This window comes from Schistocerca nitens, chromosome 3 (genome assembly GCF_023898315.1).
Source record: "Schistocerca nitens isolate TAMUIC-IGC-003100 chromosome 3, iqSchNite1.1, whole genome shotgun sequence".
NCBI classification, from domain to species: Eukaryota; Metazoa; Arthropoda; class Insecta; order Orthoptera; family Acrididae; genus Schistocerca; species Schistocerca nitens.
The window spans coordinates 946,320,544-946,344,516 of NC_064616.1; the positions used below are offsets into that span (position 1 = coordinate 946,320,544).

Sequence of the window (23,973 nt, forward strand, 5' to 3'; positions counted from 1 at the left end):
ATTTGTGGCAATGAAATAAAAATGTGCACTTCCATTCATTCTGCTATGTTAAGCATTCCTTTGAACTTATACCAGTAAAATGCAGGTTGTAATATTGTCTGCTATCAATCAGTCATAGAAAATAAGTATTTATATGATATATAAAATGCTCACATAATTTTGTATTATTTTATTGACTTGTCCTGTGCTACTAGTACACTGTTTGTACTATATGTAATCAACAGGACCAAACAAAAAAACAAATCCAATAAATCTGAGGACAAATAGTTAAGCATGACTTATGTAGAGAACCTATTGAACAAGAAACAAAACTAAAAGGAAGAAACCATCTTCAAATTATTTCATATATTTCTACTACCAGTATACAGACAAAATTGAATAGTATGTTCAGAATTCTTATCAAGCACATGTTCTGTTTCCCTAACAAACACTTTTGAGTCAAACAATAATTGCTAACTTTCCTTGAAGGTCTTGTATGGCACACATCAAACATTGGCCAGACATACATATTGTGTAGCAGCGGTGACAAAAACTATAGTATCTCACTTTTTTCCTACAATATGGCAAGTCTCCACTTCCAATGTGTTGCTTGTAATAAATTTTCTTGCCTGTAGAACTGTGGTAAACAAAGAGGATTATAAATTAGGAGCCCATTTCTGGTCGAAAAAGCAGGACAAATGAGACATTGCTATGTATGTAAAAAAATCAAGTTAAGACCTATTCAATCAAGTTGTTTCTGCTTAGATCAATAGCTGGAAGCCTCTCCTTGTGAACTGCTGCTACTAGAAAAGACATTTATAGTTTTTACAGTGTATACATCCACATTGGGAACATCCAAATAATTGTAAAAAATTTGAGTCATTATTATCTCACCAATGGACAAAAGAAAGGAAATGATAGTCTGTGAAGATCTTAATATGAATTTTATGAAAAATTGAAATAATGGAAACTATTTGGAAATTTTATGTAACACTTATAATATGAGGCCTGTTGTTAATTTTCCACCAGTATTTCGCAGAAAAGCAGCACATTAGTAGTCAACATTTTTGTAGATGAACACTTAATCAATGATATAAACATGTACCCATTAGTAAATGGCCTCTCTGTCCACAATGCACATGTATCCATACTAAATAACTTAGCTAATTGTGATGAAGTGGTATATTTAGAAACAGAGTAGTTAATGAAGAGGCAATAGAAAGTTTCAGGGCAGTCCTACAGGAGGCTGACTGGAGACCTGTGTATAATGACACAGATATCAATTCCGTTTTTAAATTTTTTGTTAGATGAGTTTCTTTCAATCTTTAAATACTACTTTCCCAAGAAAACAATAAAGTATGACATTCAGGTGACATGAAGAAAGCGTTGGTTACAAAAGGTATCAAAATATCAAGTACAAGGAAAAGGAAACTGTACAAAATTGTTAGAGCAAACACAGAAATAGAACCAATTTAATATTATAATACATATCGTGCTGTCGTAAGGAATAGTAACTGAAAAATCAAAAAACCTCTGTATAATGTCATAAACCAGATAATAATGTTAAAGCTACAGGGCTGTAATTACGAGAAATGGGAAAATCAGTTGAGGAATGTGGAAGAAAACAGCTATGTAAGTAATGATAGCTGTCAGTTAGTCAACATATTTAATAGCAACTTCCTTTAAGTAACTCCAACAATTAGCAAGGACAAAGTGATATACTTCTATATGCTACCATCAGACCCTTTTACAGAGAATGTGGTAAGAGAGATATTAATAATTACTGATCAGTCTTACTACTTACCTCCTGCTCAAAGGTATGGGAAAAGGTTATGGGTGCAAAAACTATAACACACCTCTCTCCAAATAAGATAATTGGTTAATCTCAATTTGCATTTAAGAATGGTCTCTCCACAGAACATGCTCTTTTTCATTTCAATAATCAGATTGTACAAAATTTAAACATTTTAAATGATGAAATATTGCCAACTGGTATTTACTGTGATTTGTCAAAAACATGTAGCTACCCTATTCACAGCTTTCTTGGGAAACTCATCAGTGAGGCAAAAGATTTTGTTGTAGAGAAGTTTTTCATAAGGATAATATACAGTGCCTCCTCTGTAGTCTCTTGTAGATAGCTCTTTAAACAGACTCACAGTAACTTTATTCCCTCATGAAATGTGTCGTCAACAGTCACAGTTCTGAAACAATAATAACATTGATAAATATAGGTCTGGAAGGGGAAATGACTTACACCGTCTATAATTTATCCTCTGGATGGCACAGAAAGGAATGAAGCCTTGTGCTATAGAAATTATAGAATTATGTATTAAGAAAAAAAAAAGGTAGATTAAGACAATCATCTGAAGAATCAGGAGATAGTGTCTTTTTTTCTCTGAGAAAGTGTATTGTAATTGTAAAGCTGATTCACTTTAAATCACAGGGAGAGGTTGTAATCACGATCTGTGGATCTCGTAAATAACTGAATTAAACTATTTAGGGTTTTTTTTATAACATACTGCATGGAAATTCACATAGAACATAGTGTAACAATTCAGGTGGGCAGAATAAAATATGTGCAAATGTGGAATTATGTCTCAGTGTTTTTCTCTGAGAAAGTGTATTGTAATTGTAAAGTTGACTCACTTCATATCATAGGGAGAGGTTGTGATCATGATCTGTGGATCTGGTAAATAACTGAATTAAACTATTTATGTTTTTTTATAACATACTGCATGGAAATTCACATGGAATAAAGTGTAACAATTCAGATGAGCAGAATACAAATTGTGCAAATTTGGAATTATGTCTCAGTGTTACTTAAGGCCTGACATCAACAAAGATAGTACCCACCAGGGAACAAAGAACTGGCAGTGCCAGCAACTAATGCTATGACTAAAATTGGATACCTGTATATGGCAGTGAGGTGATTGTCTTTGGTATCATTTTAATTGACTGCTTTATAGTGAAACACAAGCACATAAGCGCATATTATTCTTCACTTAAGTGACAACAGACTCAGTAACATCAGTAGATGAATGCATTTCCAAAATATTTTACATGTCCTGCTGTATGCAACCTCATCAGAAGGAGTTTTTGTCAGCATTGTTTAAGTATGTTTACTGCAACCAAATAAAATTGGATCAAATTGCTTTACTTGCTTGTTTTTTTTGCAGATGTAGAGTATACAGCAACACTGTAAAGTATAACAAACATATTGTTATATAATCATAAAGTCATACACACTACAGTTACCAACTATTTTTCCATTTCAGAAAGGTGTTGAGTACTGCTTCCGAACCTTTCATGAAGGTATAAATGAAACAATTGATTACTGGAGAAAATATATAAGATCTGAGACTCATGAAGCACTGAAAGGTGTTTGGGATAGTGCCGAACCATATTTAGAAAACTTCATATATGATTTAAGGTATGTATTCAACACATTTTCATTTATACTTTGAATTCACGTAGTTGATTGTGTTTATTGGGAACATTATTTTCTTGTAATTTATAGGAAAGAATATCAGAATTACACAATAATTACTTTTGTGCCTTCATTCACTTTTTCTATAGAAAAATGAATAACTAAGATGTCTTATAACAAATAGGTAGTAATTTAGTTAGTGCCTTAAAATGCCTTCATAATCTTTTCTCACTTCTCCAGTAAACTTCTGTACAAAAGTAAATACAAGTTACTGTACACTCACACTAACAACCAGTTGAATTTGGGGTAGATGCTGCATTGGAGTGAGAGTGTTTCTATCATCATGACAAAAGGAATATTTCAGCACATCACATAGGAACACTCCATTCCCTTGCAGACACTGGCCTTTCAATGTGATGTTATGTCAAAGGTGTGGCACAAGTATTTCAACTCTGGAAAAACCACTTCCACCAGTGTCAACAAAAAAGTGTTGATGACAAATCAACTATTATGTTTCCTGACAGGTAATAGATGAACCATAGTGCTTATCATTACTCACCATTTTGATTCCAGATAACTACAATCAGTGAACTGCCATGGCATCCAGAATCACCTACTTGCTGTTGGATACAGAAGCCCCCCCCCCCCTCCGCACTTGTACCGCTGCTCACTGAGCATCCCATGTAACTAAGGTCACACAGATATACAGGAAGAATACTACTGGGTATAGTAAAAACTGTATGGGGCAGTGCATACTGCTTATCAACAGGACACTGTTTGTGGAGTTGGTAGAGGTATTTTAATGTTCAAGGACGTTTGTAGGGTTGTAATGTGGCCGTTGATATATCTGCCACAATATTTCACCAGTGAACAGTGGAGGGACCTACTGATCGGTACAGTCATGTGCAGTCATTTAACTATAGTATACCACACCTACAACTTGAGCAAGATATTGCACCAGTCCATCACCCTCATAATCTGTCAAAATGATTTGAGAAATATTCACAGAGATGAGGATGCTGTATGTCATTGACAACTGTCTTACCCATTACATGTGAGACTCCATCAAGTGAGGTGTGTGGGACTTGTGACCATCTCCAACCAATGCCCATAAACTGTGGAGGCTGTTGAGCAGTCATGGACCAGGTGGACCAAGATCACTTTCTAATGCTGTTGTGTTTTGTGGAGTCTATGCAGTGACATATCATTGTCATCATTAGTGAAACAGGGATGCTATATGCTATTAGAACTGTGTCTCATATTCCGTTGCCTATGCATATACAGGACGTATAAAAATTAACAGCAAAATATGACATGGATGTAAGTATGTAATAATAAAAGCAAAAAATTTCAGTTAAGCAAAAAATGTCAGTAAAGATAGGTCCACAAATGAGGCATTTGCATGATAATTTCATATGTGTGGTTATGAGGCACCACTGAATTAGTACAAAATATTGCCCATGTTAGTAGAAATGTATACTTTTTTATATCTCCATATAATTGGGATAAAATTTCATCCATGGCCCATGATTGGAGAATGTGGGTCATGTGTGATTGGGCACTGTCACATTTTGCTACTGATGTAAGAAGATATCTTATGCCCCAGTGTGATCCAAGATGGACAGTTCAAGCAGGAACTTTACCCTGACTTCTAAGATCACATGACCTCAATCATCTGGATTTGTTTTCTGGGCCCATCTCATAAAGTGAAGTGTGCAGCACTCTTTTGATATAGTTGGAGAACCAGGGCAGTGAGCTGTACAGTCATGTCAGGATTTATAAGAAGATCTGGGGGAGTTCCGAGAAAAAAAAAAAAAACCCTGTATTCAATTTTTTGTTAATATAGATTACGGTTGATATCTGAGCCAAGTTCGATGGGGACATGGGCAGAAACTTTAAATTTCAAATGCATTTGTATTAAACATGGCAATACTTCATACTGAAGTCAGTGGTGGCTCATAGCCACAGGTACACAATTATCACACACATGGCTTGTTTGTGGATCCATATTTACTTGAACTTTTGGGGTTCTGTTATCATATAATTTCATGTGTGTCACTTTACACTATTAGCTGAGTTTGATGGGGTTAAAGGTACTTCTCTCATACACTCTAACAAAAATACTTCTGTAGTAATGCACCAGGTAACGACCTTGTTGATTCACGATCAATAAAGATGTCCTATGTTTCTGAGTGGTTGCTGGCGGAGACATTTGTAACATGCTTTATTCAATCCCTTTGATGTGTAAGAATGATGACTTGCATGTTTGTATCAGCATCGGAGACTGAGATAAACAGTTATTTATTCATAGAAAATGAAAAGTTAGATTTTGAAACAAGGCTAAGAATGAAACTCAAATGATTTAACTGATTTCTTTATTTCAGAGTAATCAGCCTGTGGTTGATAGCAATTAAAAACAAAGTTCATTAAAGTCATTCACTCTCAGTTGTTTTGTGGGGTGATATATATGTGAAGTGTCCATGGTGATGAGTATAAGAGGTTGTGAATTGTTGACAGAAAGTGATATGGTCAATATGTTATCACCAAAGTTGACTCATGACTGTTGATGAATGGCTACAGACAAAAGCAATAAAGAATGTATTCAAAACTGTAGCTACCAGCAATTTAAATCATTGAAATTCTCAAAACAATTATTTCGGGTGACAGGATTTTAATTTCCACTTATGACGCTGAAAGAAATAAACAAACGATCTGAGCATATGTACACACTCTTTTTATACCATAATAATTCCCACTATGGCCATGTAGGTGCACAGTAATTCAAAGACAGTAATGATAATAAAATAAATGAAATGTATTTAGATTTTAATGGAAATGGTATTACATAAATATAAAGTTCCTTCAAAATGAGTGAAGAGTCAGTGATGATTTTCTAAATCATCTAGGGGAAAATATTAAGAAATAGAGACCAGAAAAATGGAAAAATAAGACGTCTGTTTTATCTCAACAATACACCGATCTATGCTTTCGACAAATTTATGGTTTTTTAACGTGCTGTTCTAGTTGTTAAAGTATGCTCTGTTAATTTGTCCATTGTGATCAGTTTTTCTTGTTGAAAACAGAAGCTAATGATTGACTAGGGTCAGTTATAAATATTACTGTAACAGTTTTGTGTTTTACTACTTCATTTCTGAAGAGTAAAATCTCTTAATCTGTTGACCCCTCAGAAATGTTTTTTCTTTGTCTTTTCCTGCTCCTTTGTAACAGCTGCATTAAAGTCACATCTCTAGACTAAACTGCATACCTCTTCATTGAACTCCCTTTCAGGAGCAGTGGTCATAGTAGTAGTAGTATTGGTAGTAGTAGCTGTTGTTGCTGTGGTGTTCAGTCTGTAGACTGGTTTGATGCAGCTCTTCATGCTAGTCTATCCTGCACAAGCCTCTTCATCTCTTAAATAACTACTGAAAGTGACACCCATTTGGACTTGCCTACTCTATTCATGCCTATGTCCCGTTCTAGAATTTTTACATCCCACACATCCATTCATTACCAAATTGACTATTACTTGATGCCTTGCAATGTGTCGTATCAACTGCTTCTTTCTTTCAGTCAAAATGTGCCACGAATGTCTTTCCTCTTTAGTTTGATTCAGTACTTCCTCATTAGTTATTTGACTTACCCATCTAATTTTCAACATCCTTCTATGGCACTACATTTCAAAAGCTCCTACTCTCTTCTTGTCTGAAATGCTTGACATCTACCTTTCATTTCTGTTCAAAGCAACACTCCAGACAAATACCTTCAGAAAAAAGGCCCAACATTTAAATTTATATTAGATGCTATAAAATTCCTCTTTTACAAAATGACATTCTTGCTATTCCCTGTCTGCATTTTATATTCTGTCTTCTTCAGCCATCAGTTATTTTACTGCCCAAATATCTAACAATTTACTCTTTTCAGTTTCTCACTTGCTAATCTATTTACCTTGTCATCAGCTGATATAATGTGATTACACTTCATCTTATAATCTCTTTTCAAGACATTATCCACTCTGTTCAACTGGTTTTCCAAAGTATTTGCTGGCTCTTACAGAATTGCAATGTTGTCAGCAACACTACTAATCCTTCTCTTTCTACTTATTTTATCCCCTGCTGCCTACAGATTAGATTCAAATGTCAATAAATAGTATATGTTCCAATAAGATACTGTAATACTGTAGATTATATTGTAGGTAAATTGATTTTGATTGGCTCTGTTGCAGCATGCACTCATTGAGGACACACCACACTGATTTTATTTGCACTTATTCATTACATTATTATAGGACACATAAAGGGAGCAAAGTAATCCACTATTTTCACACACAAATTAACAGAAATAAATAGTGATGCTAAATATTTTTCAATAAGGTTATCTGTTTCAGGTCACTGAGAGCTGTAAATGACGATTTTGAAGAGTTTAAAGTGTTCCTTAACAACTCCTACAACGCAAATGAATTCTACATTAAAGATATTTTCAATTATTTTCAGTACATAATTGATAAATTATCCATTAGGTAAGTTCTTACAAATCTCACAATAGACTAAGAAAATGCATGTAACTGCTGTAAGTTGAATTTGAAATGTAAACAATTCAGTTATGAGTATTAAAAGCTTGCCCTTTTACAAATTTTCTATAAAACCCACATAATCCTAAATAAGGTTTCAACTGTCTCCTGTTTTTTGGAGGGGGACACCTTTCAATAGCTTTTAGCTTCTCAGGGTCCTTCTCGATCCCTTCTGTGGTTACAAAATGTCCTAAAAATTTGAATTATTTTCTCACCAGTACACATTTATTAAACTTCAATGTCATTCCTACTTTCTGTAATGCACAAAATAACTATTACAATAAATCGCGATGTTCGCTCCATTCCTGAGTAACTATCAAGAAATCGTCCACATAAAATATGGGCCTACTGCTTAGTTCCCTTCCTAGCACCCAACCTGAAACCGTATGAACACAGAAACTGATATATTTAAACCAAATGGTACCACCTTATAATGATAACACCTGCCAGCAAGAAGAAAAACTGAATATTTTCTTGAAACGGCATCCAAGGCGATTTGCCAGTATCCAGTCCTCAAGTCTAAGCTGGGTAAACATTTCATATCATAGAACCTTTGCAACATTTTATCTGATGACTCATGATGATCTATTTCCCTCTTCACTATCTGGTTTAAAGTCCTGGCATGAATTACCGCTCTCACCGCAGCGTCCTTCTTACTTACAATTATCAGTGGATTATTGTATTCATTGTTGCTACTCTCTATAACTTCTCATTCAAGCATCTTGTCAATTTCGGCTTGAACGACCTGTTTTTTTTTTTCGCTGCTGGTACCGGGTATGGGTAAACAAAAACAGTTTGTGTGGCAAAATTTCCATGTGATACTCAAAATCTTTCACTCATTTTGATTATTTTTTTTCCGAAATGAGGCTTCTCATTAGTTGCTGTTCACAAAAGAATAATTAGAAAAAAGTTTTATGATTATGATTTTGAGAAAGTAATTCTGGAAAGTTTAATAGGTTCCCTTGATTTCAGTGTGTATAAACATAAGAATGGAATAGATATTTCATTTGGCAAATCATGAACTGCATTGGATACAGTTGGTGTTTCATGAATTTAATCAAAGGTTAGCAGGGCCACACTAGTGCAGACTATCAAAGAGAATGTAAAATACCTGTAATTAGAATAAATGACAGTTGCCAACAACTAAAACCAGACATAGCTGTAGGCAAAGATATTTTTACGGCATCACTGTGGGCCCACTTAATCCCCATGGTGTTTCCTCAAAGAGCCAGCTTACACACACATCTAGCTAACACCCCTTATTTCCTGTTTCTGAAGTTATGCTCCAATTTAATCCAAACTGATTCCCTCAAGACATTGTCTGAGTAACATGAGGACAAGGAATGAGGCAGTGATCTGCTATTACAAACCTGCTTGGCTGTTGTAAACAGGGGCATAATTTATGTTCACTAGAGTCATCTTTTGCAGTCTTGGTGGTCAAAACTATATATTACAAGCTAAAGTTTCATGGAACACAGTAAACATAGCCTTGTGGAGGCCTCTGTCATCAATAATAAAACTGAGTATGGAACTGTTCTTCAAGAAAAACACCTTTTTAATAGTATTTTCATTAAACAGAACCAATTTCAACTGAACAGTTCCCTTTATAGGCCAAAAAGGTTATCTTATAGGCAGCATCTCCCCTTGTCCTTTCAGTTTCTGGAATTTTTATGTATTCACATCACAGAGGGCATCTAATCTTCTGCGGATTGTAAACATTCTGGTGAAAGACGTTCTTTAGATAGTGCACTTCAAATGAGAAGCTACAGGTATATGTCCCATAAAACAAAATGTGGAACACCCTCTATGATTGTGTTGAACTGGCAGTTGCTGATATGATGATGTAAATGTGTGTGGTTACTATAAAAACCATGACCCAACTTATCAGCAGCATTTCTCCTCAACAGCATGTGAAAGAGGGGAAGCAACCGTCCTTTTGGATCTCCATAGCAAATGCAATATTGGGGCAGAGAGTTTAGGTGGAGTAAAATGTACACAAAGTCTCTCTACATCTCAGTATTGTGAGATCATATGGCAAAGATGTTTTCACAGGTATGACTCAGTTCCACAGACCCCAGGTCTCCTCCCTCCAAATCTTCTAAAACAATGTTGGTGACAAGGGGGCAAAATAGACTGTCCATAGCTACACCATAAGTCTGTTTAAATACCTGATCATTGAATAATAATTATGTGGAGGTTGACAAATGCCAGTTGTTTATAAAAAACAAGATCGAAAAATTAAAAGGAGAAGCTACATATAAAGTTAATAAAATACTGGTGTTACCAGAACAGAGCTCTTGTAAGTTTCATAAGATACCTGTTTAACTTTAAGTATAGCTACTTCCTTAGCCCCCTAGACCAGAGTGCCAACATTGTTGTGAGTTGCTGAGATATGTGACATATTGTAGTCCACATGTCACTCTTAATTGGCCAATTTATGAATTTTGGATAGACTAAATCTTGTTGGGAAATGGAGGATGGGCAGACTTTATAACAAAAATGAAATGTTTTTTGTATGATTTCCCATGTAAATGAGCTGCTGTTGAGTACAGTAGTGATTTTCATTTTCATTGTCTTCTTTGGATAAGCAGTGGATCTTTTGTAACATCTTACTGATGAAGTCCTGTAGATCTAGCAAGGCCACAGCACAGCCTTCATCCTGGGCATCAACAAATTCAGTTGTTTCTCTTCAAATAAAGTGCCTTAGTTAACAACTGCTGTGGTTTGCTTCTGACCTTAGAATTACCCAAACAACAATATTTTATCCACATTGGATATTGTGAAGTCCACATCTGTTAATGCTAGTTGGTGAATGACACAGCCAGCCACAAATACTTTTAAATGTTGTATTTTAGTGATACAAACAGTTTCGGGCTACCATGCCCATTTTCTGATGGCTAATAATTTTCATTACACAGATGTTTTGATCAACAGCATGTCATCTGCTCCACACTGCACAAAAATATTTGAGTACTAAGTGCTACTTTATCAATTGTTTCATTAAGAAAAATATGCTGAAGTGCTTGCATTTTTTATATACATGCAGCAAAATAGTTGTTTTCACTTACATACATTCCAGTAGATGACAAAACAAATCGCCATCTACTGGAACATATACTTGTGCACATATTCTTGTGCAGTGTGAAGCAGATGACTGCTGTTGATCAAAACATCTGTGTAGCAAAAATGATTAGCCGTCTGAAGATGGGAATGGTGGTCCGAAACTGGTTACGACACTAAAAGAAAACTTTCCAAAATTTTTGTGGCTTGTTGCGTCATTCAGCAACCGACACCCAAATAACATTTAAAGAGTTACTTGCTCAACTTTGCTGATGAAGTGAATGACAGAAACATGCTTGGTAATCAGGAAAGAATCCAGACACTTTTTCCTGATGTAGTTAATCCTCAAACATTGAGGAATGCTTCTTAGTGTATCATACCAAGGAACTAGTCGAAAGACATAGTTGTTGAAGACACATTTTCTGTATATCAGGATATAATACAATTTTAGTTGGCACAATCATCAATCAAAAGAATTTTCTTTCATCCATTCATTCTGATCACAGGTATTCGTAGTGACTCGTAAAACCAAATGTAACATAGAACATCTATTTCTTGGTACAAATTTTATCCTTTCTACATTTCTTTGCAATTAAAAGCTAAGTTAGTAGAAATATATAACTTATTAATTTTATTTTTCAGTGTCACTACGTAATTAAGGTTTCTTGATTGATAATTACATGTATAAGCAGAATAATTATGGCAGTAATTAATTAGCAGTCCATTTATTAAAAGATAATTTTCTTTGTTAAAGTAAAATTTGACTGATTCAACATCAATCATGATGGAATCAACAGAATGCAATGAATGAGTGAATGTGTCAGAGATAATATCATACCACTCATGACAAAATAAATATCATTAATGAAAGAGATAAGGAACCAAAATGATGTTTGTTGTCTTGTGCCAGTTATACTGAAATGAGTTTGGAAACATAAAAATTAAACTGTATTAGAGCGAAGAATTTGCGCTGAGGGAGATGATGTTCCTCTTTTATCATATATGTATTTCTCATTTGACACTCTATTCAAATGTATGCTTTAGAAGAGGATTTTCATTCATATTATTAGGTAATTACTCATATAATTAGTTATTTACATGTTACAGGGATCATAATTTGTGACTGCAGTTAACTTTATTATCCATTTCATTCTTTATATCAGTGAGTTGGTGGTGAAATGTTTTGATGGCTGGATCCCTCACTCCTTCCTGTGCCACACTAAGGCTGAGTGGTGGATAGTATTAATTGTTTATCCTCCTAGTGTTATATTTGCGAATGTTACTGATGATTTCAAACTGTGGTTGAGTGTAGGAACCAACTTCATGAGTGAGTAAATGTACTTTGTGGCTGTTGTCAGTATGTTGAACTCTTCAGAGAGCTGGTTATAAGAGGTTTTATAGTAGACACCACACATTATCCTTATTAAAAGCTCTGTGCAAGAAACACTTCTTTCTTCAGTGGTGAGTTGGAAAATAGAAAAGAAAGTAAAGTTTTTTTCTCATTTTCATCTCCAAATTGTGGTGTTACACGTCATCCAAAAGTTACAGAACTAAGATGTTTAAAAAGATCTGTAACATGTCACTTCTAGTTCAGGTTCTTATCAATATAAACACCTATCAAGTGAGGTGGTGCAGTGGTTAGCACACTAGACTCGCATTCAGGAGGACGATGGTTCAAACCTGCATCCGGCCATCCTGATTTAGATTTTCCGTGATATCGCTAAATCGCTTCAGGTAAATGGTGGGATGGTTCTTTTGAAAGGGCATGGCTAGCTTCCTTCCCCATCCTTCCCTAATCTGATGGGACTGATGACCTCGCTGTTTCATCCCCTCCTCCTAGATCAATGAACCCACCAATATAAACACCTGAGAATTTTTGTATTTCATTTATTAATTTACCCTTGTGCATTATTGCTAATGGCATGGTAAGGCATGTTATTTGCCATCAGTAATTTGAGTGTACAGGCTCAAACTCTGAAGACTACATGACAAATGCAAGTTTCTCAAGTCATCCTCTGTAATCTGTCTACTTAAAAGTGTTTAAAACACATATTTATGACCCAAAAAGAACCCAGTACAATAATGACTGAGAAGATGATCAACTGCAAGTATTATACTGAGCAGGAGAAAATATTCAAATACATTTTGGTGTTGCCCTGAAGTGAAACAGCAATTTTCTGTCTACATCATTTTTAATGTCTCTTCAAATGCTGTAGTTTTGATCTTCAGTCCAAAGCCTGGTTTGATACAGCTATCTAAGCTAGTCTGTCCTTCATAAGCCATTTCATTTTTGTTTAACAACAATCAGTCTACATCCCTGGTTACTATAGTCAAACACTGGCATCCCTCTCCCTACAGAATTCCTTCAGTTGCCATATTGATGATTGCTTTATACCGTAAGATGTATTCTATAAAATAACCCCATCTTTTAGTCAAGTTATGACACAAATTCCCTTTTTTTCCCAATTTGATTCTGTGGCTGCTTATTAGTTAGCCAGTCTACCCATCTAACCCTCAGCATTCCTCTATAGCATGGCATTTCAAACACATTTATTCTTTTGATATGAATATAACAGAGGGAAACATTCCACGTGGAAAAAATATATCTAAAAAGAAAGATGATGAGACTTACCAAACAAAAGCGCTGGCAGGTCGATAGACACACAAACAAACACAAATATACACACAAAATTCAAGCTTTCGCAACAAACTGTTGCCTCATCAGGAAAGAGGGAAGGAGAGGGAAAGACGAAAGGATGTGGGTTTTAAGGGAGAGGGTAAGGAGTCATTCCAATCCCGGGAGCGGAAAGACTTACCTTAGGGGGAAAAAAGGACAGGTATACACTCGCACACACACACATATCCATCCACACATACAGACACAAGCAGACTGTGTCTGTATGTGTGGATGGATATGTGTGTGTGTGCGAGTGTATACCTGTCCTTTTTTCCCCCTAAGGTAAGTCTTTCCGCTCCCGGGATTGGAATGACTCCTTACCCTCTCCCTTAAAACCCACATCCTTTCGTCTTTCCCTCTCCTTCCCTCTTTCCTGATGAGGCAACAGTTTGTTGCGAAAGCTTGAATTTTGTGTGTATATTTGTGTTTGTTTGTGTGTCTATCGACCTGCCAGCGCTTTTGTTTGGTAAGTCTCATCATCTTTCTTTTTAGATACATTTATTCTTTTCTTGCATGAACTGTTTAACACCAACTTTCCATTTCCAAACATTGCTACATTCCAGACAAATACCTTTGGAAAAGACTTGCAAACATTCAAATTTATATTAACATATATAACTTTAGAATATTATAATAGTAAGTGTGTTTTTCTTTTCAAATGTTGGCTTGGTAACATATAGGCATGTCATGCTTGCAAGCTCTTGTGCCTCAGTTTAATTCTCTTATGTAGCAATATATTCAGTGAAATTAAGATTTTTTGACACTTTTCTTTATATGGCTCTCACTTTTACAGTGTCATTCATATTTAGTCAGCATACTTGTATGTTATCAGGACAATCACATGTATACTAGTCTTGGTTGTGCCATTACTCAGTTTCTTTAGTATGTCTTGGAGATGAAGTTATATTTTATTAATAGTACATGTTAATAATGGACTTGTATTGTGCCCTACATGATTGGGTTGGAGAGGGGGGGGGGGTGGGGGGGTGGTGGGGGGAGGGCAGATTGTCGAGAAGCAAGAATTTGCTAATTTCTTTTAAGATCATCCATCAGGCTCAAGGTTCAAAGCAGAATCATGTGATATTACAAAAAAGATTTTCAGTTTCATGTTGTTAAAGATGTACCTTTTTTTTTAAACAATATAGTTGGAAGCTGGAACTCATTCAAATAGTAACTGAATATTGACATTGCTGAAGGACTAAGCAGAGTCCTGCAATTTCATTTCATTTATTATCATCCTTTTCATCATTTACGTGATATAGGAATTGTCACAATACTGTCCAGAATATTACAAATTTCTATCAAACATTTTATAACTGAGGTATAGGTCAATTCATGCTGCAGTTCAGTGTAGATGCAGAGTGCATCTGCTCAAGATAGTCAATGTGTGGCTGTCTTTAGGGGATGTTAAACATAAGACATAGATTTTTATGAATAAAAAGTAAGTTTATTCTATATACAGAGTACAATTGTGTGCACCTGGGTTGGTTTGCAAGTTCCCAGCTACTCATGGTAGGGCAGAGAGATGTTGCCTTAAAAATGTAAGTTAGTCATTATGGAATTAGAGTCCAGAAAGAAATTAGGAGGGAAACATATCCTAGGTAGCTTTGAGCCAGTGCAAAGAGAGCTCGTGGCTTTGAGCTAATGCTTTTGGGCAATGGCCAAAAGTCAATACGAACCCTATTGTCAGCAAAAAGAGAGTGCATTGTGGGCAGATTTTTCAACATTTATGTTCCATGGGAACAAGCAATCTTTGCTGAGGCAACAGATTTACTTGGCACATAGACCACAATGGATTATACTTGAACATTACAAGAATATATTTGAATGAAAAATTTGAAATAAATATTGGACTGGTTGGGCGATATGTAAACTCAATATGAGGTGGAGGTCAATTCAGGAAGCACCTTCAGCTACACACTGTTTACTGCTTCTACAGTAGAGACCACCGACAGAGTATTTATTTAAATTTTGAATCATATCTTTTCGGCAATATAAAAGCCTAAAACATGAAGTAGTTTCTGTCAACACTATGACTGCAATTACTTATGAATTATATAATAAATGAAGTGATTTATCAGTGGCATTGCCTTTATGATTTTGAGAAAGTTTTTTCCATTGTCTTTTGTTTATAACTTAAGTGTTTCATTTTTAATTTGAAGGTAGATATATCTTACTTAACTAGTGCACCACACATTTTTACATTTAATAAGAAGTATTATCCCACTTTTATTACAGTTATGAAACTTTTAGTTAATTTTATCAAATGTTTAGCTATTATAAGGAGTGATGTCCACTCCAGTTTATAAAATGAAATATGGATGCGGTATACATGCCATAAAGTGAATAGAAGTTGAAATCATATTTAATTATCAGTGGAAAAAAACCTCTATTCTTTTTTCCATTTCTTTTCACAGGGAACATATTGAATCACTTCCAAAAATTGTAAATGAAATATGGGAAATGATGGGTGAATCAGGAGAAGCTGTTAGGGAATCAATTTTGTGGATAGTTGATACTGTAAGTACATACTCTAAACTGAAGACATTTAGAAATATCTACTAGTTATACCATACATATCTGTCAACAAGCAACAATAATACATGAAAAAATTCACTGCATTTTCCATAGAAAGCACCAAACATTTGTGAACATAGAACGTTTGGTCAAGAAGATTCTGTACTTGACTTATTAACTTATGCAAAGCTACTGTGTTTGTTACTACCCTATGTTGTCAGGCTGATAGTCCCAATGATAAATATGACAGAAATTACTGAAACAAAATTTTGTTAGTTTGATAAATGTGAAATGCTGTGAATATTGAATGAATCTGCTGCAGTTACATTTACATTTTACATTTACATTAGCTGTATTCCACTGATCCCATAGATAGTGGAATGTGGGATGTGGAAAGAAATTAAAAAAAAACATATATTTAATTTAAATGCAATTCTAAAAGAATTCTAAAAGTCTACTCTATTAATGTCCTAACTCGAAATAGACTAAAATTTTAAATTCCTTAGTCCCTGTAAAGATGCTCTTCAATGGAGTAGGTGGAATCATCCAACAGAAAGGTCTTTAATTTCATCTTTAACTTCACCACATTCTCTATGTGACATTTAATGTGTTCTGACAGGCTGTTGATTACATGTGTACCCTTGTATCTGAGTCTGTACTCGTATTCATGCTTTTCACTATTTTTTGAGGAAAAATAAATATTTGTACTGACAGGGGATGTCAACAAATAATGTGAACTATTTGTCAGAATATGATCCTTTTTAATAGGGCTTTGCAGGATGTTTTAGTATTAACACCAGATATACTTATGATAACAGACTTCCTTATAAAGAAGATACTATCACTATAAGTTGAGTGTCTCCAAAAAAGATTTCTTAACTCATTAATGATGGAAATACACAGAATAAACTAGTTTCATCATTTTTAAATAACATACAACAGTCATTATACACACAGCAAACTTAACTGTTCAAAGATGCTTGATAAATTGTATGCAGCGGGTTTTCCAATTAAAACTTTGAACTTTCTGTAGTCCCAAAAACTTAGCACTTTCTAATTCTTGTAACCCATTATTAGAGAAACAAGTACTGATAGTGGTACTATGTTCTATTCCTATGCTTGTAGCGCCTTTGAAAAGGGCAAAATTTGCGTCTTCTGAAATGGCAAGTGGAAGATCATTTATGTATATCAGAAATAATAGAGGCCACAAGACAGAACCTTGTGCAGCACCATGTATGATTGCTTTAAATTCTGAGTGCCTACTGTAATGAGAATGTATGAAACTGATACACTTCAAATTCAATAAGAATCGAAAGACAGAACTAAGGCAGACTTCTCTGGTACAGAGAAGTCACAAGCACATGCAGTGAAGCAGACAAACTTAACTGCAGAAACTTGTGAAGTAACAAAACCCAGGTTTCAGGTTTCAACAAACATGTATGTAGCAGATGCATATGTAAAATTAACTATAAAACCTAAATCAGGAAACAACATAAAAGATAAGTGTCATGTGCAATAAAAACAGGAATAGGTGAAACAGTAGTGAAACTTGAATCTCCTTACTAAAGAATATTGATGTGTCTAACTCAAATACTGATGATTGTTCAGAAAATGGATTTCATGAATTTAGTAAACATTTAAACATATTAACTTCAAATAACGTTCGTCAGATGAATCTTGCAGGAAATGTACAGGTGTTTCCATACATGTGGGGGCCAATTATTTGAGGAAGATTTTGTCAGTAAAACAATGAACATATTTCAAATGGTCTGAAACTTTTACATGACTGTCAGAACTTTAATTAGTGACATAATATACTGTACATGAGGAACTATGGCTTGGTGGTGGCTCAGTAGGTGAAGTGCCAGCATGTGGATCAAAAGTTCTTTGGTTCAATCAAGGTCGTTTTAGGATTTTTGTCTGTCACTTACCATTTCTTTCACCTCTGGTCAATGTTGGTGATGTGAAAATTGCTGTCTTGCACCATGGTCCAGAGTCTGACATAAACTGCAGGTCCTCCAATAACTAACTGGGAAAGTCTGTTTGATGGTTGGAGAAAGACAACAGCATACCATCTACAACAGCACCATTCCTAGTAAAGCACCGAGGTGTACAAACCAGTCTCTGGATGGATGACAACTTCAGTTTAGGCAACATATATATAGCGATAATAAATTGTAATATTAGAGAGCAATATGAATAACTAGGAACTGTATTCAAGAGATCCTAAGAAGTTTTTTGGTGGCAAATGTTCATGGAAAAATGGTTTCCAGCTGAATAGATTAGGTTGCAAGATGTTAAGCAAAATGTTAATTGTGACTAGTTACAGTCACTGCCTTTGCTTTTAAAATTTAGTGTTATCTCATTTCAATGTCATTTTCATTGCCAATCATACAGTATTTAGTGAATAATTGCACATGAAATCTTCTTCACCATTTTCTGCCAACTTAACTGTGAAACAAACTATAGCATGGCATCCTCTGGTAGCAACTGGAATGGGTGTGATAATTCTGAGGTGACCCAGCTAGCTGAGGGTGAGGCTGAGTGGTGGGCCGATGTGTCCAGTCATATATTGATGGTCAAGAAAAACACGTTATTACTTTTCAGTTACACATTCCTCCAACATCAGTCTGAGGCAGACATACACCACTATGGCACGGCAAGCCAGCGATGGTCAGTGGGTGGTTGGCTCCCTTGACTGTGACTGCCTGATGGTTCAGCATTGGCACCATTTTCATATAATGAGAGAAATGGTAATAGTGAACACAAAATGATTCCTTGCTGGTGTTCAGATAAATGGTCTTAACACATCCACCCCAATAAACCTAAATGGTTTCATTACTTGCAGCAATCTCTGCCACGGTACTCATTTTCGATTCATATTTGCATGTTGAGCTCAATTCACACAATGCTTGATGTACTGATTGACATCACCTTTTCTTCCTTTCCACCAGAACTTCTCTGTCACCAGCCAATTTGTTGCTCTGTACCCTCCATGGCCAAACAAAATGTGATCGTTCATCTCTCTTGCTGAAATGCTGCTGTTTACTGAACTGCTTACATTCTCTATCAGCACTTTGCACTGCTTGCCACTCAACGAAGTCTCGACCTAGTGCTGGGGCACCCCACTTTCCTTCATAGCGTGTCGACATTCCAGTGTTTCTTCCCCAGTTTGTGGATTTATTCACATCCAAATTCACTGAGTTTTAGTGTTCATCTCACCAGTCTACTGGAGGTATCCTTCAAACTAAGTAACCACTTCAAAGCAGCATGATCCATCACTTTTTTACAACTTTCTCATGTAAAGATAAAACTGGAAGTACAGCTAAGCATCTCTCTCTCCGTAGTAGAATAATTTATTTCAGCTCTATTCAGTCATCTCAATGCAAAAGCAATAGAATGTTCTTCTCCATTAAACTCCTGACTCAAAATTTGCCCAAGGGCATGGGTCAACCTATTGCAGAATAATACAAATTTCTTCTCAAAATTCAGGAATGCCAACATTGGACTCAATGTCAATACTTCCATTAATCCATCAAATGCTTTCTGATACTCTTCAGACTACACAATTCTGATACCCTTTATTAACTGTTGCATAAGCAGTCACACTATACCTGTAGACCCTCTCACGAATTTCCTATAATAATTTGCGACACCAGAATAGACCCTGGTATTGGAAAATCTTGTACTACCTGTATCAATCTTGGATCAGTACTCACACCACCTGTACTAATTACATATCCAAATTAAATGTGCAGACTGTAACCTCCTGTTCTTCTCTCAGTCACTGCCTGTGTTTTTGCACCTCTCTGAGAAAGAAGTTATCGAAATTTAACCCCTTCAGCACAGCATCTAACCAATGCTGAAATGTTGCTGATGAATTTTGAAACCAAACAGCATTCTTCTATACTGATAATTTCCCCAAGATAATGAGAATGCAGTCTTTGGTCTGTCTTCTGGAATCACCTCCAACTGATGGTACCCTCTCAACAAATCCATCATCGAGAAATACTGACACTGCCCAAGTTTATCAATTGTTTCCATGATGTTTGTGAATGGGTGAGCATCTGCAGTCATCTTATTGTTCAAATGGTGGTAATCACAGTAGAATAAATAATTCCTTGAACCATCCATACACTTTTCAGGTACAATTATAATTCCTGCCCTCACTGGGCTACTACTACTGTCAGCTAACTGCTGAGTGATAAATTCTCCTAAAATTGGCTGCAGGGATCATGATATTCTGTACATCTTCCAGTACACCAGCACTTCATTCCCCTAGGAATCCTGTGTTGCATCACATGTTGCAGGAAAGGGCCTTCATGGAAAGAACAAATCTTGGAACTTTAACAACAGTTCTTCATTTGTGATCTCTCTGTTCCCCTCAAATCCTTAACCTTCCATGCAGTGTGTTCTTAGTGACACCCTGTGCTTGTTCATACTGTACACCTTTTGTACAGCAATCTTCCTCTTCCAGAATTTCTAACAATGCCAGTAATGTTCCTTTCAATAACTTAACCTCCTCATTGCCAAAATTATCCAGATTGATGTGTACTACCTTGCCTTTGTCGTTCTCACGTAAGTGTACACTACTTTGTCTTGGTGTATCCAATAAATCACTATCCACCAGCAGTTCCACTATACATAAAGACTTCCTAGTGTCACTCAACTTACAGTCATGCAAATTAAGCATTAATGGCAATGTCTATGGTTAACAGGATTACCTACTACAACAGACACTCCTCATGATTGATCAACATTGACAACAGCTTCCTCTACTGAGAATGTTTTCCCAGTAAGTTACATCACATGGTGTTGAAGGCCAGTTATGGCATGATGCTGATGGAGAAAGTCTAGCCTTTGGACCACGCTGTAGCCCTCGCTTACATAAGACACTACTTCAACACATTGCCTAAACCTGGTTGTCTCTAATTCAAAACTCACCATTACTGACCCCAGAGACTATATATCACTATCCCCACCCCATACATGGGCCCCAGTAAGTGTCCCATTGTCTCCTGCCTACTAAATCTCTCAAGGCCACTGACGTATGCACCCCTGTGACTAATGGAACCTTATACCTTTGTACACCAAGTATACCATCTATGGTGCATTCTACCTCAGCATTCATATTTCCTGCATTCATTTTTACTGGGAACACATTTTGGTGATTCTGAGGTTGCCTTTTGAGTTTAATAAATGGTTAAAGTGCACGTCATTTATGACGGCAGCCAAGTGTAGGTTCGTCACAAAACACAGTCAGCCAATGAACAGAGAACGACGTTGCCAGAGCTCGACTGCAGTGCAGAGCACGGGTGAGTGTCTTCAGTTTTAGAAACGTTCAGTCATAAATAAAGTAATTGAACAAAAGCAATGTCTTGATAGCAGACTTTCTTTTATAGAAAGTTTGGAAAAAGCATTCTTTATACCAATTGCTTCATATTCTATTAATTAATTAAACAAAACAAGCAATAAGTCTCCTAATTAAGGCGATAGCAAGGAAAGGTGTTTGTATCATTCTCACTAACCGCTTTTTCGCAATAAAGAACAGTGGTAATTGTTTATTTCCTATTGTACTTCGACGAAATGTGAGTAATTCATAATCGTACCAACAGTGTTTGTTGGTAATTTGCATGATATTTTAAAGTCCTCCAGGAGATCTATTGAACGATGAGCTGTGTTAGCGTAATGGTTAAAGTGTAGCTGGGACGGTAGCTCAGAGTGTTTAGTCAGAGGGCTAGCTGCCCTCTGTAATAAAAAAACTGAGTGAATGGGTCAATAATGAACTTCAATGGGCGTCAGGGGACGTCCGTCATGAACAATTGCAACGAACCATAAAGAACAAAATGAGATTAAAAAACAAAAACAAAACCAAAAAAAGTGTACAGCTGCTAAGCAAAAAGTTCTGAGTTCAAACCTTGCCTGGTGCTTAATATTTTCTTTATTTTAAAAACAATATCGAAGTGTCTTACTTCACGAATTTTATTCGTTTGAATGTGATTTTTTTATATTTCTAGCAGCAACTAAAATTGACCATATGGAAAGTATACGCTATGGACTTTTACCTCTGCAAACTCTTCAAAATTGCATGCAATGGTTTACTACATCTAATGCTGCACAATAACTGCGTTCAACATCGAAACAAAATTAAGTCATTTATGGGGGGAAGGTATTTGTCAAGAAGATGTGTAAAAATCTAATTTTTGGCCAAATAGTTTTTGTGAAATCGAATGATAAAGTGTGTCAAAGCAGTCGAAACACCATATGTCTGCACAGGCAAACAGTGCAATAATGACAAAATCGCGCACATCGTGGAATGCGGGGAGCACGTCTTTGTGGCAGCGAAAGGGTTAATGCGGCCGTGGTGGCTTTGCTTCATAAACTGCGCACTCCCCCCTAAATGTGAGTTTGCTAACTATGAACTATACTATACTATGGCGCTGCTTCTCTTGGCGCATACAAGTGGCAACGCAGCAATCTCCCGCGTCTGGGCGGGCATGCGCGAACTGCCAAGATAAAAGAATTGAACTATAGTACCAAACAGATCACGCCTATTGTTATTCCCATAATACTCTAAACACAACACCTTGGTTGCCTCATCATGCTGCCATAATTCTTACATCCTAATCCCCTCTGAAAAATACCCTATGCCTTCTTTAGATGTCTTAGCAATTGCTTGTGGGAAAACCTTGCACTAATCTACTTCTTGGCAACAATTCTTGTTTTAGCTGCCAGAATTCTCTGCCTTTTTTAGTGACCCCATGCATCATACGAAGGACTACACTTCTCAAAGGTGCAATCTTGGTATTGACGACAACTGTGTGTTCAACCATCCCTCTATTTTAGCAAATGACAAGAGATCCTCCACAAATGATAATACATCCTCAGATGATCTACCAGAAAAATGAGTAACAAGCCTTGCAACAACTATATCTATTCTTAGACTCTATGATTTTAATAATTCCAATGCCTCCTTCCTTACTGTTAACTCATTATTTGCAAATGTGTTTTCTGCTCTTAATCACACCTCTTCATTAACTAACGATTGTACTGCTTTTGGGCCAGTGACATCTTGTGTCTCTGATTCTGCCATTGCACTACCCTTACTCATATTTTACAAACCCAACAGCAACAACAACAGAACAATCCTTAGTCAACAACACTATCATACTTGTTCCATACACCTAATTGTGAGCCACCTGGGCATCCTCCATTATCTCGGGTTCCACCATTATTTGACTGTACAGCAAGACACGCTAAACAGACAACTGCCACAGATTCAGCTCAAGGACTAGAATGCCCTAGTGAATTATGCTGTGCATATCATGTGGGTTCCAACCAATGATTCTTACATTTACCCCTAAATTTGGAGACCCCCATCAGCACTTTTGGTCTCACAAAAGTAACTTTGAAATTATGATAAACTTTAATTTGTGACCCCATGTCTATTACAAACCAAGAGCAAATGTTTCATTCACCCCACAATGAAGATACCATAGACTGCAGCTCAAATGTCACACTGAATGGGATGGCACACCCTCCACTGTCAACAGGTGGCATCGTCAGCACTTCTGACACATAGTGTAGCAGCCTCTGGTACCACCCATAAGGTGTGGGACCATTCTTGAGGTGACCTGGCTGGCCAAGGGTGGGACTGAGAGGCAGGCTAGTGGGGCCCAGTGATAGATTGATGATCAAGGAAAACACTTTATTACTTTTCAGTTGCACATTTCTCCATCATCAGTA

General features: G+C 36.2%; 1 protein-coding gene across 1 annotated transcript in view; it reads left to right on the forward strand.

Annotated features, from left to right (window-relative positions):
- LOC126249021 (uncharacterized) overlaps positions 1 to 23,973 on the forward strand; it is a 712,654-nt gene that overhangs the window by 509,906 nt on the left and 178,775 nt on the right. The window contains exons 53-55 of the mRNA XM_049950623.1: positions 3,255 to 3,409; positions 7,791 to 7,922; positions 16,128 to 16,230. Coding sequence (XP_049806580.1) covers positions 3,255 to 3,409; positions 7,791 to 7,922; positions 16,128 to 16,230 — 390 coding nt within the window. The remainder of the gene's footprint in view (positions 1 to 3,254; positions 3,410 to 7,790; positions 7,923 to 16,127; positions 16,231 to 23,973) is intronic.